This window comes from Aquila chrysaetos, chromosome 3 (assembly GCF_900496995.4).
Source record: "Aquila chrysaetos chrysaetos chromosome 3, bAquChr1.4, whole genome shotgun sequence".
NCBI lineage: Eukaryota > Metazoa > Chordata > Aves > Accipitriformes > Accipitridae > Aquila > Aquila chrysaetos.
The window spans coordinates 75,425,959-75,440,409 of record NC_044006.1 but is presented as its reverse complement, the minus strand read 5'-3'; the positions used below and the strand labels follow the sequence as shown (position 1 = coordinate 75,440,409).

Sequence of the window (14,451 nt, the reverse complement as noted above, 5' to 3'; positions counted from 1 at the left end):
GGAGATCTACCTGCTTACCCTGAGCCAGTGATCAATCTCAGCACTACCACCACGTGTTCTTAATAAGTGACCGATCTATCTGACAAATCAAATTACATCTGTGATTAAGCCCCTCTGATCAATACAATTGATAATGGCTTCCAAACAAAGCTTTATTTCCAGACTCTACTGAAAAGATGTGTTTCCTTATTTCCACTCATTTAATTAGAAAGGATAACAAATCGGTTGTTAAACCTCAAGCGATTTCCTTTTTGCTGAAAGGATGTTGAATGTGCAGATGGCAACACACCTACCTGGCCATAAATCAAGGTATTACATTACAGGTGGCAGGGAATCTCAATTGCTTTCCATTCCCATTCTCTGGGGGACTGAACTGTGTTAAAGTTGCATTTTTCCTGGGAGTTTTACCAGGATTTTTTCTTTCTAGCAACACTCAGGCTAAACAGTCATCACCTTCCTATGATCTCATATCATCACCTTCATAAGATTTCTTCCCAGCAAACTTCCCCCTCACCCCCAACCATCAAAGTTCAAAGTTTCATTTTGCAGCTGTACTCAGCTATGTTCATTGAGTTCTGGAGCCCCACTCCAGAAAAACATCTTTTTTGTCCCATTTGTGCTCACACGCTATGCCTTAAACACTCCAAGGGGGAACCACATCCCATTTAGGCACTTTGAAGTTACCTGTCCGCACCACTTTCAAAGCAGACTTCTCCATAAGATGATTCACCCATAGTCACCCATTTGAGAGCCAACACTTTAGAGCTGCTGGTTTCTTTCCGTTGGTTGCAAGGGCAGCCGTGAGTGTTTAGATAAGAGTCAGGTATCGAGCTCTTCAATACCTGCTGATGTTTTGGGGCAAATGGATGCCAACTGCTTTCCACACAGTTTGTTTGCATTGTAAAATTTGGTTGGATACATGCTGTGTCCCTATACACACTTGATGCACGCTGATGTCATCAATGACCATTTCTACCCAGGACATGCAGACAGACACAAATGGCATCTGACATTAACTCAGGATTAGCAGGTACTGTCTCCATGGACAAAAAACGTTTTATAGTACTCACAGCTGCAATTTCTGGATCAGTCCCATTTAGTGACCGTAGGTAGAAATGACTGGTGGAAATGCAGAATTATCCCAGTCCAATATTTCAGCATTCCATTATGAAAAACAAAGTCCAAAGGATTTTTATATACTTGCTACTGCTTGGGCATTAAGGGCTTGTGAAATGACTGAGTGTGTTTCTACATTAGAATCAGGAAAAATGTTTCCGGAAGTTTAATTCAGCGGAGAGGAAAAAAAAAACCTGGTTTGGATTAAAATTTCCAATGAGAAAAATCATTTTGAAAAAGCAGAAAAAAATATTAACACTTGAAGTATTTATTCTTCTATTTTGAACGTACTGTATTTAATTGAATTTCTTTAAATATCCATGAAAATGAAATGAAGCACTTAGTTGGCTTTCAGATGAATGTTTTTAACTACCCTGACTTTTCCCTTTACTGGATTCCAGAAGAACATTTCTTCAAACAGCTGCGTTTAACTGTACAGGGACACTTGAAATAGTTTCCGAATTAAAGAAAACTGTATCTTAGTAGATAAAAGCCGGGGCCAAAAGCCATCCTTGCATTCAGTAGAGCTCCTGCAGGGACCAGCTTGTCCCCAGGATGCTATTCTATCATTAAGTAGCGTTGTGCAGAACTGTCCTTCAGTCTGTAGCCTAACTGCAAGCAATGCCAAGGGAGAGAGGATGAGAAGACATCCTCTTCCACTTTTTCCTCTTTCAGGAGGTGGGATGCAAACATCAAGCACGATGCGCATCTTCCCACCCCTTCCCCCAGCAATGTGATACCTTGTGTTCGGAGCCTGACAGCCTACCGCCGGTCCCTACACCTCCTTTATTCCCCAAACCAGGACCTGCAATTTGAGAGAGGCACTTGGAGGGGGAGAGGTCCAACTCAATGCCTCAACTTGGGGCTTTGACACCACTGCTGTGGGATGGGATGGGACGGGGTGGGATGGGACAGCACCAACCCCAAAAGCTTTCTTTCTCTGCCACGCTGATCTCTACGATTTAAGACAGCACGGGTGGCTGTGTCAAAATTTCCCAAGCTCTCTGCAGGCTGCCCACTGGGGAATTGTGTTAGCATAGACCCTTTCAACATCACACACCCGTGTCCTGTCTCGCACGTTGGTCTGCAGCTCCTGTGCTCTCTCGCAGCCTCTCTCCTGCTCTGAAACCCCACGTGCCCAATGCGCGGTGTGCCATGCCTGCTCCTCAAGGGAGGCACAGCTCCGTGGTTGCTGCCTGAGACCGGGATGGAGAAATCTTGGGAGGCTAAAAGAGGAAAGGTGGCATCACCGACCTCTCTCTCCTCTCCTGATCGCTGAAGCAGGGAGTGTGTGAAGGGGACTGGAGAGCCTTCCAGAAGGACTGCCCAATGTGGTGTGTGCTCCATGTCATGAGAACAAGGAGATTATCTCAACTGTCTGGCCCAACTTCATAGATACCTTGCAGCCTTGGAGCACACCCTTCCTTCCTCTGCTTCGACACCAGGACAGGAGCAGCTTTGGCATGGGGATGGGAGAGCAGTTCATTGGAAGAAGGTCGCCATGACTTCCCTTGAAGCACACCAAGGCCTATGAGAACTTCAGGCTTTCAGATCCCACAGAAAAATTGGTTAAGGCACTTCCAGTTCAGAGAGATGGATGACTAACTGTGATTAAACACACTGAGACACCTAAGCTAGGCTTACCCAGCTGGGAGGCAGCGAGTGATCCCCAGCGAGCAATTCAAACTCTTGGTTGATTGAATCGTACTTTGGAAGTACCTATTCCTCTCCCTCCTAATGTAAGAGCTCAACATCAGCTGGAGTGACTGCCCTGCTCCAGCAGCAGAAGGGGTGAGAAATGGCATCGGCGAGGCAGATGTGAGGCCGGGTGATGTTGGTTTGCAGGCCAGGGAGAGAAGAAAGCGTCCCCATACCTGACGTCTGGTTATCCCCAATAAGTTCTGCCAAGCACTGGCTGCGCTCCTCTTCGATCTCCTGCATGATGCTGCACTCTGGACGTGTGCTGGATGCCTGCAGAAAGGGCAGAGAAGAAGAGAGTGAGCAAAACCCATCTGTCCTCAGAGATGCGTTCCTGGGGATTCATGGCCGTCTGAGCTCTCCTGGGCCACCGCACAATGGGGATATACATCCAGCCTTATTTTATGTTTGCTTGAGAGAAGGGAGTGTAACCCAAAGAAGGGAGTGTAACCCAGAGTTTGCTGAAAAACAGCATTTCCCTCCATGACTTCCTTAAAAAACAGCATTTCCCTCCATGCCTTCCTTAAAAAAAAAAACCTTATTTTTTTCTGATGATCAGGAGCAATTCTGCTTCTTTATGCTCCGGGAACCCTGCCTGACTAACCTAACACTAACAGCTATCTAGGGCAGGAAGATGGCAGTTTTAATATTCATGCCCAGAGCAGTGGGATCTGTGCTTACATGGTTTATTCCCTCCGTTCTCACGTGGCCTGCCTCCTGGCTCATGCTAATTCAAAGCAAAACAAAAACCAAATCAAATAAGAACGAAATCTCTGATGCAGATTAGGAGATCAAGGAGCTAAAAAGCAGGAAATTCCCAATGACAAGACTTTTTCCCCCAAGCGGTTTCTCCTCAGTCAGACCTAATTATATTGTGTTTGTAATACAACAGTGGCTATAAATGTTCAGGTAATTAATCGTGGACTCCTTACAACATGTAATTCATGAACTGCCTCAATCATAAAATGTGCTAATGACAATTTGCACGCCAAAAAAGGAACCAGGAGCTGGACGACGGGTCACGTAACACAGTGTCCCCTTGCCACCAACATGCTCTCAACTTGGATGGAACACTTTGCTTCATTGCTATGGCAATTGCAAGCAGAAATTGAGGTTCCATTACGCACGGCGCTGCACAAACCCCCATCTCTTTCAAAGAGATTGGAAATTGCATTCAGCAGGGAGAAACCTATTCAGAAACTCGGCTGCAAAGAGACGGTGAGAGGGGAGTGATGTGAAGAGAGCAGAAGTCTCGGCTTCAGTTTATACCATCACTGTTAAATGCGATGCAGAAAGAACCATGAGTCGGGTAAGCTTCAGGGACAGATTTTGAGGACAGGGGATGAGCCTTTGCCTGTAGGAAGTCTTTGATTCAGTGTTCACTCTTGCTGGATTTTGGAAAAAGCATGTATTTTCATCAGCAATAGGCAGAGAAAGGAAAAAAAAAAAGATCTTTTCATGCCTCATTTCAATATATTTGCCAGACAAGTTTGCAAGACAGAAGGCCCAGAAATCCTTTGAAGGAACAATTGTTTGATGTAAATTGCCCTTTGGATTAAAATTATAAAATAATTTAGCACATTATATTTATTCTCACCATTTCTTATTAACCCAAACCAGCTCTCTTCTCTGTTTCACCCTATGTTTTGTTCAGACTGTAATTTCCTTTAGGTTGGGAATGGGCCTTGATTAGTAGTGTATAAACAATTAATTATGTGGTTTTCTAGTCAAATTAAAAATAAAAAAAAAAACAAACATGAGAAGGAGGGGAATTATTTGGAGTTGTCTTGGTACTCAATTTTTTTTTTCCCAAAGGGAAACAGATCTTAGGAAATTTTATCTTGGCTCATCTAAAATACCATAGATTCATTTTTGTTTTGATTTACAGTGCTTCTTGCCTTTTTATTTTAACCTTAAAAAAGCATGAGGGGAAGCGTGAGAGATTTGCAGAACACTTGCTGTAAAAATAAAGACTGAAATATTTTCACAACATTCTGACTTTTTCAAAGGAAAGTTTTAACTCTCTGGACTTAAACTATTGCCAAATTCATCTCACATTTATAAATAACTCAAGTTTTCACTTTATAAATTAATTCTTACAGCTTTAACTTTGATCAGGGCTGGCAAAGCGCTCTGTACATCTGCAATGGATTTTTTAAATTTTTTTATGCAGTAAATTTTCTACCAAGCCCATTAGCAAGTACTTCACTGCTGCATCTTTCCTTCACTAAAAATGCATGCCTAAATTGGTTGGTTGCATATTTACCTCAACGGCCCGATAGCTACTTTTGAGTAAATGTTTTATCACCTTTTGAAAAAAAAAAAAAAGAGGCCAATTCATTGTTAGTATTCTGCAAAATGGGCTCATGATACATTTGGGTAAACTTGATTATGGATGTAATTTTAAAAATCTTTTTTTTTTTTCATCCAGTCCAAGAGGAAAGACATCTATGTTAGGCAAACCACTGGAAAAAGAGTGTCAACCAGCTAAAACAAACACCAGGTGATCTTGGCTTTTTCAGTGTTGGTGTTGACTTGCTGTAAGTTTTTAAGCAAGGTGGCTCCATTGACTGAGGGAGTATTTAGGTGCCCAGTCCCTACTGATTTCAAGCAGAGCCAGACACTGAGGTGGGATTTAGTCTCCCGAATCGAGGCATCTAGCCTCAGCTGAGATGTCCTAGGGTACCGCTCTTGGGGGGCATGGGCCCATGTAAATTGTATGTTGGATCTGCCAACCCCAAGACAGCTACCTCATATATATTAAGCTCTCTAAAACAGTACTAGATACTTAAAAGCAAATGAATTGTAAGTTTGCAGATGACACCAAGCTGGGCAAGAGGATTGATCTGCTCGAGGGTAGGAAGGCTCTACAGAGGGATCTGGACAGGCTGGATCGATGGGCCGAGGCCAACTGTACGAGGTTCAACAAGGCCAAGTGCCGGGTCCTGCGCTTGGGTCACAGCAACCCCATGCAGCGCTACGGGCTTGGGGAAGAGTGGCTGGAGAGCTGCCCAGTGGAAAAGGACCTGGGGGTGCTGGTTGACAGGGAGCTGAACATGACCAGCAGTGTGCCCAGGTGGCCAAGAAGGCCAATGGCATCCTGGCTTGTGTCAGAAATAGTGTGGCCAGCAGGAGCAGGGAGGTGATCGTCCCCCTGTACTCGACACTGGTGAGGCCGCACCTTGAGTCCTGTGTTCAGTTTTGGGCCCCTCGCTACAGGACAGACATGGAGGTGCTGGAGCGTGTCCAGAGAAGGGCAACGAAGCTGGTGAGGGGTCTGGAGCACAAGTCTTATGAGGAGCGGCTGAGGGAACTGGGGCTGTTTAGTCTGGAGAAAAGGAGGCTGAGGGGAGACCTTATCGCTCCCTACAACTACCTGAAAGGAGGTTGTAGCGAGGTGGGGGTCGGTCTCTTCTCCCAAGTAACAAGTGATAGGGCAAGTGAAAATGGCCTCAAGTTGCAGCAGGGGAGGTTTAGATTGGATATTAGGAAAAATTTATTTACTGAAAGGGTTGTCAAGCATTGGAACAGGCTGCCCAGGGAAGTGGTGGAGTCACCACCCCTGGAGGTATTTAAAAGACATGTAGATGTGGCACTTAGGGACGTGGTTCAGTGGTGGACTTGGCAGTGTTAGGTTGATGGTTGGACTCCATGATCTTAAACGTCCTTTCCAACCTAAATGATTCTACGATTCTATAAACAAACAAACAAAGACTGGGACGTATCTCACCTGTTCTCTCAGTGGGACACATCTTCTTTCATTTTAGCTGGGTAAAAACTGTATCTTTAGCCCAAACTGATATTTACCATTCCTTCTAGTCCACAGAGAGCTAGTGAGCATCAGCCCTGAAGGCTTTCATCCCACTTCACTGACAGTAGTTGGACCAATTCAAACTAAAATACCTACTATTCAGCTGGAGAAGGTCAGTGATGTGTGAATTTGATGTCTAAAGACCTTTAACTGAATCATCAAGGTCAACAAACAGATTCACATTGGAGGCCTTCTAGTTTATGGCTCATTTTCCACATTAACTAAACAAGTAAATAAATAACCCAAATCACAGCAACCCTCCTTCTACCTCCCTAGTGATAACACTAATAACGTGTTACACATATCACAGCCATCATTGCTATAGGCTAACAAAGGCAGCTAGAATAAAAAAAAAACCAATCCCAAACCCAAAACCCCCACAGATTTGGGCATCACAAGGAAACAGAAAACTGTGTCTTTTTTTTGTTGGTAGATCATCAGTTCACCCGGCATGATGGTGAGCAGGGCAAGAAGTTCAGCTGCCTTAATTCACCTCCCAGTTGACAAAATGCTCATGGCTGAAAAGACCCCTCAAGAGCCACGAGTCTTGCCTGTCAAGGGCGATCTTCCCTGGGATGAGAGGCTAAATAACTCTCCTTCCTTGGTGTATTCCTTCTAGAAAAGCTTGAAGTAGACTTTATAGACAGCTTGGTACAAACTCACTTTACTTCTTCCCCAGTTATGGGTTTTCTTGCTGTGTTTTTTTTGGTTGGCTTTTCCTGCGGAAAAGGCAGAGATTTGGGACTTTGGCATCCTTCACTGCAGTGGGCAATTGGCCACGCAGAAATGGGACTGAGGACTACACTAATTCACATTTCCCATCCAAAAAGTGTAGATAAAGGAAAAGCATGACCAGCTTTGGTTAGCTCACATTAACATCGGCTAGTGAACAATAATCCAGTTTCCTGGACATCTCCATTGTGGCTGAAGCCGAAACTCAGTAAACCCTCCTTCACTAAGCCCTAGTGGCATGCCCAAGATACCACGTAAAAATTGTGGTGGGTTTGTCAGGGGTCATTTTTTCCTGCGCACACACTGTGAAACCCTGAGCAGAAAGATGAAGGGAATGTTTTTCTGGATGTGATTTCCTGCAGCTCTGAATTCTGCAGCAACTCTCACGTGGAATTATCCCCAAAGTCTTTATTAATGAGAGTTTTCCTTCCCACCGGATCCCAACAATTGTTAGAGGATTACCGCACAGTCTGCTGCTGCAAAGAAAGCCATTGTGTACACTCTTTAATTAAATACAATTCAAAGGATTGTCACAGACTGAAGGAACTGCAGAAATGTTTAGTCTCATCTATGCTGTCTGCCGTTAGCAGGGCCAGGCTAACCACGGGTCAACTCCTTTGCTTACACAGCAACTCCTCAAAGGCTGGTGGGATTCAGAGCGAAGCCAGAGCTGCAGGTAAGCAGGAGTATGGGGCCACAAGAAGTGATGTAAACCTCAGTACCCCCTTTTCTCCTGATCTCAGAGTGTTCCTGGGCTCACCTGGAGGGCACCGTATGGAGACTCCAGCAGAGATGGGGACTGGGGTGACCACAGTGATAATGGGATTTGGAGTTAAACAAGGAAGGAGTAGAATTGAAAAGCCTACAGATGATGAAATCACATCCCTTGCCCATTTCTGTTCATCTCCCAGAGCCTCCACAGTAGTGACACATGGGTACGCTTCTAGTTATCTGAATGAAAATTTCTTATACCATTACTACCTTCCCATAGCTTCTGTGAAGGTAGTAACGGTATAAGACAAGAGCATCAGTTGCCTTCCTATGGTTTCTCTAAGTTGACTTCAGTCACTGGTCTAGGTGGAGATGGAGTTCCTTAACCTTTTTTCATGTGGACAGCAAAAAAAATGAAAGATTTTAGCAGGCAGGTCATATTTCAAGCCTCAGTAGCATAACCTGAAGGAACTAATTCTGGCTAGTTGCCAGAAGAGCCTACCATTAATTTCAGTCCAGGGGCTTTCATTTATACTCGTTATTTGTAGGAACATTTTTATTCCTAAAAACCCTTTGAGCGAGCCAAAAAAATTACCGTGTAGAAGTGCAAGAATGAGCAAAGAGAATGAACCAGAGGAAGACACCAACACAGGATTTTTATCTATACTGATGGGTAACAAATTTCCAACAATAACACCGTGTTTTGGGGTTGTGTGGTGGGGTTTTGGTAGCGGGGCAGGGGGCTGCAGAGGTGGCTCCTGTGAGAAGCTGCTAGAAGCTTCCCCAGCTCCAAGTTGGACCCGCCGCTGGCCAAGGCTGAGCCCATCAGTGACGGCGGTAGCACCTCTGGGAGAACAGATTTAAGAAGGGGAACCTGCAGTGAGTCGGGTTTGGAATGTGAGAGGAACAGCTCTGCGGATACCGAGGTGAGTGCAGGAGAAGGAGGAGGAGGGGATGCCCCTGCAGCCCATGGTGAGACGGCAGGCTGTCCCCCCCCCAGCCCACGGAGGTCCACGGGGGAGCAGATGCCCACCTGCAGCCCGGGGAGAGAGGAGCCCACGCCGGAGCAGGGGGATGGATGCCCCCCAAGATGGCCGGGACTCCATGGGAAAGCCTGCGCTGGAGCAGGCTGTGCCTGAAGGACTGCAGCCCGTGGAAAGGACCCACACCGTAGAAGTTCATGGAGGACTGTCTCCCGTGGGAGGGACACCATGGGGGAGCAGGGGACGAGTGAGGAGTCCTCCCCCTGAGGAGGAAGGAGCAGCAAAGACAAAATGTGCTGAACTGACCCCAACCCCATTCCCCGTCCCCCTGCACCACTCAGGGGGGAGGAGGTGGAGAAAACTGGGAGTGGAGTTGAGCTGGGAATGAGGGAGGGGTGGGAGGAAGGTGTTCTAACATATGGTTTTACTTCCCATTAACCTTGTTTTTATTTGATTGATAGTAAATTAAATGGATTTTGTTTTTTCCCCAAGTTGATTCTGGTGAGTGATCCTTCCCTGTCCTTGTCTCAACCACAAGCTTTTCTTTATATTTTCTCCTCCTCATCCCACTGGGAACAGGAGTTGGAATGAACGAGTGGCCTCGTGGTGCTTTGTTGCCAGCTGGGCTTAAACCACAACACACTGTCAAACTTTAAAAGCTGCAAAAGCTCTGGTGGTCTTGAGGAAAAAAAAAAAAAAGGAAGTATTTACGGAGTATTATAATTATTTGCTCTTCTCATGGACCTTTGTCCAACACCATGTTACAAATATGTCATGACAGCATGGGGAAACAAATGTCAGATATCAGTAATATAGACGTAAACTGAGAGATAAGACCAAGTTCAAAACATACTGAACACCCTGTGTGGCCTTTGTAGGATCAATAAAAAAGGACTTCAAAAACACTGTTTTTTAAGCAGAGGGAAGCTATATTCTGCTATGACCTCTACTCATGTTGTAAATACACTACTCTGCAACCAGCCATCAGTAAGTGACTCTCAGAGCATGGGTAGCAGCATGTGTCCCTAGGAGACTTTTCCAAATAAAAGAGGTCCAGGCAAATACCCAAGTATCCTGACTCTCACTTTGCTGTTCAAACCACTCCATTTTATACTTCTGCCAAATATAATCATGCCAATAACAGATCTATCATTTGACGAGGAAAGCAGATTTTTTTTCTGGCTCATCTAAGCAGGCCCTGTTAAACAAAGGCAACTTGGCCAAATCAATCCAGCAGCTTGGAGGCACGGAGACTTCATTTAGTCTGATTGTCCCCTTTCTGTGTGAGGGGTTGGAAGATCAAGGAAACATGTGCAGAGTGTTTTGCAAAGAGCTTGGAGAACCAGAAGGAAAGGGAAGCTGAGCAGCTGTGTTGCTTAACTCCTTAGCGACAAGCTTGTATATGCCTCTCTCGGAAAGCAGAGCTGAATTAGGGTCTTAAGGAAGAAGTGACACCCTGGCACTGGAGTAATGACACACAGCAATTACGAGAGAGGCAGCACTTGAGTAAATTCTCACAACTGAGTAGGAGAGAGCTCTGATGGCTGGGTAAGCACATTTAGCCTCTTACTTTAAATTATCGTCTGGAGTAGGTAAGTATGAATTTCCTTTCTGGGAAGCTCAGACGAAGGATTTGACTTCGCGTTATGGCAGAAATAGACGGACGCTGCTACACTGAGATTAGTTGTGTTTAGATCTACAATTCAGAATAAAGAGCAAAGTGTCATAATATCTCTCTTATGGTTGAGAAAAAATAAGCAAGGGACAATAGCGATTATCCCGAGTACACAGGGGCAGCAAAGTAAGGAAAGAAGTGGACTCCACTACCCGACTTCTGTAGAAACTGGAGGGCAGCAAAGTTACTTGCAGTTTTCCGTGACCTACTGGTCGTTGCCTGCTTTTAATTTTCTTCTATCTTCGGGTGTAAGGAGCAGCGCCTGGTTGAGGAAAATTCTGTTCCTTTTCTTTAAGATTGTTCAGAAACTTAACTACTAAACTGATCAAAGCTCCTGGAGGAAATTCACCTCCTAAGCTTCTGCTCAGCCAATTACAGGAACGGCAGAAATACAAAGGAAATGCAGATCCAGAACTGCTTGACCCCTGGACTCAGAAACATGATTTGGGGATCCATAGGCAAAAATACGTGTCTGTAATGTAAATGTCTACATCTGTCTACTTCACATTGATCATCACCTGAAGAGAGAAGCAGGCACTTTTAGGGCATGAGTCACTTCAAACTAAAGGAACTGTCTAAAATAGATTAGAGGAAACTTACCCTATACTGCTTCATCCAGGGAGCCTTAGGCAACTGGCTGAGGGGTGGATGTCTACACTGCAAATATCTGAAGTTAAATGAGAGAAAACCCAGAGACCTGGGCTCATCTCTGAACTGAATGATTCCCCTCCAGACAGCCCCATCCTTCCCCAGAGTACTCCAAGAGCAGATGGGAGATGGTACCTGGCAGGATCCCTATAAAGCAGCTGAGTGAAAGACTAGTAAGTGCTCTAATTTGTTTACAGATGGTATTGTATTCAAGATATATCAACTTTGAAATGCTGCTGTCAAAAAAGGTACTTGGCTTCAGGAGAATGTGCAGGTAACCTGTTAATACTGTCCTGAATTGCTGCTCATCAGGCACTGAGTCATCTCCTGAGTAGCCACCTCTTGACTGCTCTGCACAGAAGAAATGGTCCTTAATTCAGTTACAGGCTCAGAAGGGACTAGAAAGCCCTGAGTGGATGTCTCAGCAAAACCTGTGAGGTGCTTGTGCTCATTCCTGTCTCCTCTGTCCTGGGCCAGATCCTAACTCCTGACATCCAGCTCTGATTCTTGCCCTGGGCAACCACAGAGGGGCCCCCCCAGTCCTGATGGCTCTCCACTGCATCTCCAGTTCACTCCAACCGTGGCACCAGAGTCTCGTTTTCCTCCTGAAACCAACCTGGATGTTACCATCCACCAGGTCCACCTGCCACAACACCAAAGATTTGGACTGAACTCAGATCTGCTCACACGGCCCCAGAAAGTTGTGAGGCTTTGGGTGGGGTGTAAAGCTGAAGGGGTTCCCAAATCCAGAGCAATGGAGACCGGCAGTTTGAGCAACGTCCTGGAGAGTCCACGGGCACGTAAGTGGGCAGTTCAGCGCAGGGGCTGTGACAAAATAACATCGATCGAAATCACAGCAAAGTCCCTGTGTTTTCTTCCCTGCCCTTTGCGTTCTCAGTCATCCCCTAGACCTCTCCCACTGCCTGGGAGCTGCCTACACACACCACGTACTCATAACCTTTGGCAAACAGGACCCCACAAGCCTCCTGCGAGGCTGGCTGTTGGATATTATTTATAACCAGAGAGCTGGATAAAGAAAGCTGGATGTTCTCTAATTCTCAGAAATACTGCAGTGGTCTGGTTTGAGGAACAATAATTTTGGTTAGCAACATGGGCGGCTCCTTTTAAGTTTTAGGGGAACTGAAAGGTCTGAAAGGTCTAGAAATCCAGTGTTAATCCAGTGTTACTGCACCATCAATAAAGCAAGGGCTGGAGGGACTGACACCAGGCTTGCCCACCATTCATGCTGGAAACCCCCACAGCTGCAACAAGCAGCAACTTCGCCTGGAGCTCTGGTCTGTTTGGAGAGGACGCGTTTCCCATGCACAGCTTCTCATTTCTTTTTTTCATGCACTCAGGGAAGGACTGTGACCAGCAAAATGGCAATGGTACAGAGCAGTCTAGCAGCCACTGTCCCCAGCATGGCTTTTCCTAGGCAGGGCAGGCACTCTGAAGCTCAGTGGCAGGTAGTAATGTGGATGAAAGAGGGTGTTTGGCATTTACTGGGTGCCCTCTCCTTGCTTTAGCACAGCAGCCTTAGCATTTCCAGCTGAACAGTCAAAACTGGACACATTCAGCATTTGGAGCACTCAGTGCTTGAAACTTTCCTGAGCTCACCAAACAGTAAATGACTTTAGGACATGGATCTTCCAATCTTGTGATCCAGCAACCGTAAGAAAAAGCAAATAGGATCAGAGCACAAGCTTGTCAAGGTCAGTACCACTTCCCCAAAAGCAACCTGGAGGAGATAAAGGAACAAGAAACATAGAAAACATAAGAAAAAAGGCATGCATATAATAATCCCTCCTATGGTGTATGTCTTCCTGCAGTCACCACAGCACCCTTCTATAATACAGTTGCTGATAAGGTTTTAACCTTCTTGGCTATCAATACCTTCAACAGCTTTTATTAAACCAACATTAGGACCAATTCTAGGATTATTTTACTATTCATACATCACTTCCCATCCTGAAAAACTGCCCCTAACAGGGCTTGTTTGTGCCACTATTCAAAGCTTTCTGCTGAAATCCAGGTACACGCCTGAAACAATCTATAAATGCACCTCATTTCAAAGAGTTCACTTCAAATGACTGATTACCTACAAGGGAGAGTACAAAAATTACAAAGATGTTGGCAAAAGATGAGTTTGGTTTATTCAGAGATCAGGAAGAAATTAATCTTCCCTCTTTCAAATGAAGCAACAGTGATTCAGTCAAGAAGGCTTTGGGTGAGGATGTTACGTATGGATTTATAAAGCATCCTTTAAAAAGCATCAGAGCTCTCTATGGAAAGATTCTTCATGGACAGTCTGAAGCATCCAGGCGTGTCTTCCAGGAAGAAGAGCCTACCGGGACAAGCTCCCTACCCAGGCTGTGTTTCAGAACAAAAGATCAAGTCATTGTTCTTAATAATGAGGGAGTCAGGAGTAGCCCAGTGATTTGGAGCTGCTCCAAGCACAAGAGCTGCCATCTTTGACAAATCAGGACAGGGCCATCCTTCCCTTCTTTGGCTGAGGATGGAAGGAAGCAAAAGGGCAAGTCACTTGCTAAAACGTGGGAGGGAGAGCAAGGTTAGGACAACCACAGGGAGCCTTGCTGCCATGAAAAACAAAGATTCACAGGAATGGGGAAAACCATGCAGAGAGTAGCTGAAGAGATCCTTACGTAATAGAGTGTAGGATGGACATATGGACACAGCCTTGATTTAGAAGAACAGAACATGCTGGAGATCACTGTCTGCTTGTCCAGAGCTCTCCTAGAGGAAAGCTGCTAATTACATTTACTTTTGGGAGCTTTTGATTCAGATGTTGTTTTTGATAACCCTCACTGTGCCCAATGGCTAGTCTACACAGAGAACATAGTATACCTGAGCAATTGATAGACAAACATATTCCATCAGGACTTAGTGGACAGAGTACAGATGGAGATTCTAGAAGGGACTTACATTCCTGATGGAGACAGTAAACAAGTAAACAGTATCAACATTCACCCTGCACAGTTTTGAGTGGTCTGTGTGAAGGGCCAGTATAAAAACATGGGAAAAACATTGCAACCAGCTCTGGAGCCCTCAGCGCAGGA

At 45.3% G+C, this 14,451-nt stretch overlaps 1 protein-coding gene across 1 annotated transcript in view; it reads right to left on the bottom strand.

Annotated features, from left to right (window-relative positions):
• LOC115339543 (vasoactive intestinal polypeptide receptor) overlaps positions 1-14,451 on the bottom strand; it is a 122,189-nt gene that overhangs the window by 79,196 nt on the left and 28,542 nt on the right. Inside the window, exon 2 of the mRNA XM_030009683.1 lies at positions 2,991-3,087. Coding sequence (XP_029865543.1) covers positions 2,991-3,087 — 97 coding nt within the window. The remainder of the gene's footprint in view (positions 1-2,990; positions 3,088-14,451) is intronic.